The sequence below is a fragment of the Triticum dicoccoides genome, chromosome 7B, assembly GCF_002162155.2.
Source record: "Triticum dicoccoides isolate Atlit2015 ecotype Zavitan chromosome 7B, WEW_v2.0, whole genome shotgun sequence".
Lineage (NCBI taxonomy): Eukaryota > Viridiplantae > Streptophyta > Magnoliopsida > Poales > Poaceae > Triticum > Triticum dicoccoides.
This window is the reverse complement of record NC_041393.1, coordinates 61,501,953-61,503,186: the sequence shown is the minus strand read 5'-3', so window position 1 is coordinate 61,503,186 and position 1,234 is coordinate 61,501,953. Positions and strand designations below refer to the sequence as shown.

General features: G+C 41.7%; 1 protein-coding gene across 1 annotated transcript; it reads left to right on the top strand.

Moving 5' to 3' along the window:
• Nucleotides 1–401: 401 nt before the first annotated feature.
• Nucleotides 402–878, top strand: LOC119335231 (putative ATP synthase protein YMF19). Its single transcript, XM_037607388.1, has one exon. It carries the CDS (start codon nucleotides 402–404, stop codon nucleotides 870–872), a length of 471 nt encoding a protein of 156 aa, XP_037463285.1. The 3' UTR covers nucleotides 873–878.
• Nucleotides 879–1,234: the final 356 nt, after the last annotated feature.

The window sequence follows — 1,234 nt, the reverse complement described above, 5'->3', positions numbered from 1 at the left end:
TTTGTGTTGGATCTGATGGTTGAGCCTTTGTTCTTTGCGAGCCTTGCCTTTCTCTTTTTTGCTCTGCTATGGAGTTCTTTGATGGTCTATCTTCGCACCTGGCTCTTCTGGTGCTTTCTTACTTCCACCTTCCTCTTGTACTCAACTCTTCCCCGATCACTCCCCAACAAAGGCTTGCTCGTCTTCGTCATAGTCCAAACTCTTTCTCGTGTGACTGTGGTGCTTTCTTGAGCGATGACTTGGGAGGGTTCCAGTCACCCCTACCCGAGCAGACAACCTCCCTCATTCACATCAGAAATGGCAAATATTCCATTTTGGTCGTCAATCTCTTTTTGTATAGATATAAAATAGCAAAAGTACGGTTCGGAGTCTTTTCTTTCTTATTTGAAATCCAAATCAAAATGCCTCAACTTGATAAATTAACTTATTTCTCACAATTTTTCTGGTTATGTCTTCTCATCTTTACTTTTTATATTCTCTTATTTAATAATAATAATGGAATACTTGGAATTAGTAGAATTCTCAAACTACGGAACCAACTGCTTTCGCGCCGAGGGGGCGAGATCCGGAGCAAGGACCCTAAGAATCTAGAAGATATCTCGAGAAAAGGTTTTAGCACCGGTCTCTCATATATGTACTCCAGTTTATCCGAAGTATCCCAATGGTGTAAGACCATCGACTATTTGAGAAAAAGGAGGAAAATCACTCTGATCTCTGATTTCGGAGAAATAAGTGGCTCACGAGGAATGGAGAGACAAATTCTCTATTTGATCTCGAAGTTCTCATATAACACTTCTTCCAGTCGGATCACTTGTTGGAAAAACATAATGCTCACACATGTTCCACACGGGCAAGGAAGCATAGTATTATGATGAAAATGAATGGAATACTCGGCAGAATTGTCATATTCCTATTAATGATTGTGACAGCTTTTATAGGATACGTACCACCTTGGGGTCAGATGAGCTTTTGGGGAGCAACAGTAATTACAAGCTTAGCTAGCGCCATACCAGTAGTAGGAGATACCATAGTGACTTGGCTTTGGGGTGGTTTCTCCGTGGACAATGCCACCTTAAATCATTTTTTAGTCTCCATCATTTACTCGCCCTTGTTCTTCCTTTTGATTTAAACATTCTCCCACCGGGAGCTGTAGAATTCTGGCAGGGGCAGCCCCCTTTTCCAGATCATGAAAATGTGGAGAGTGATGATTCATCGGATCTCGACACGGATTATG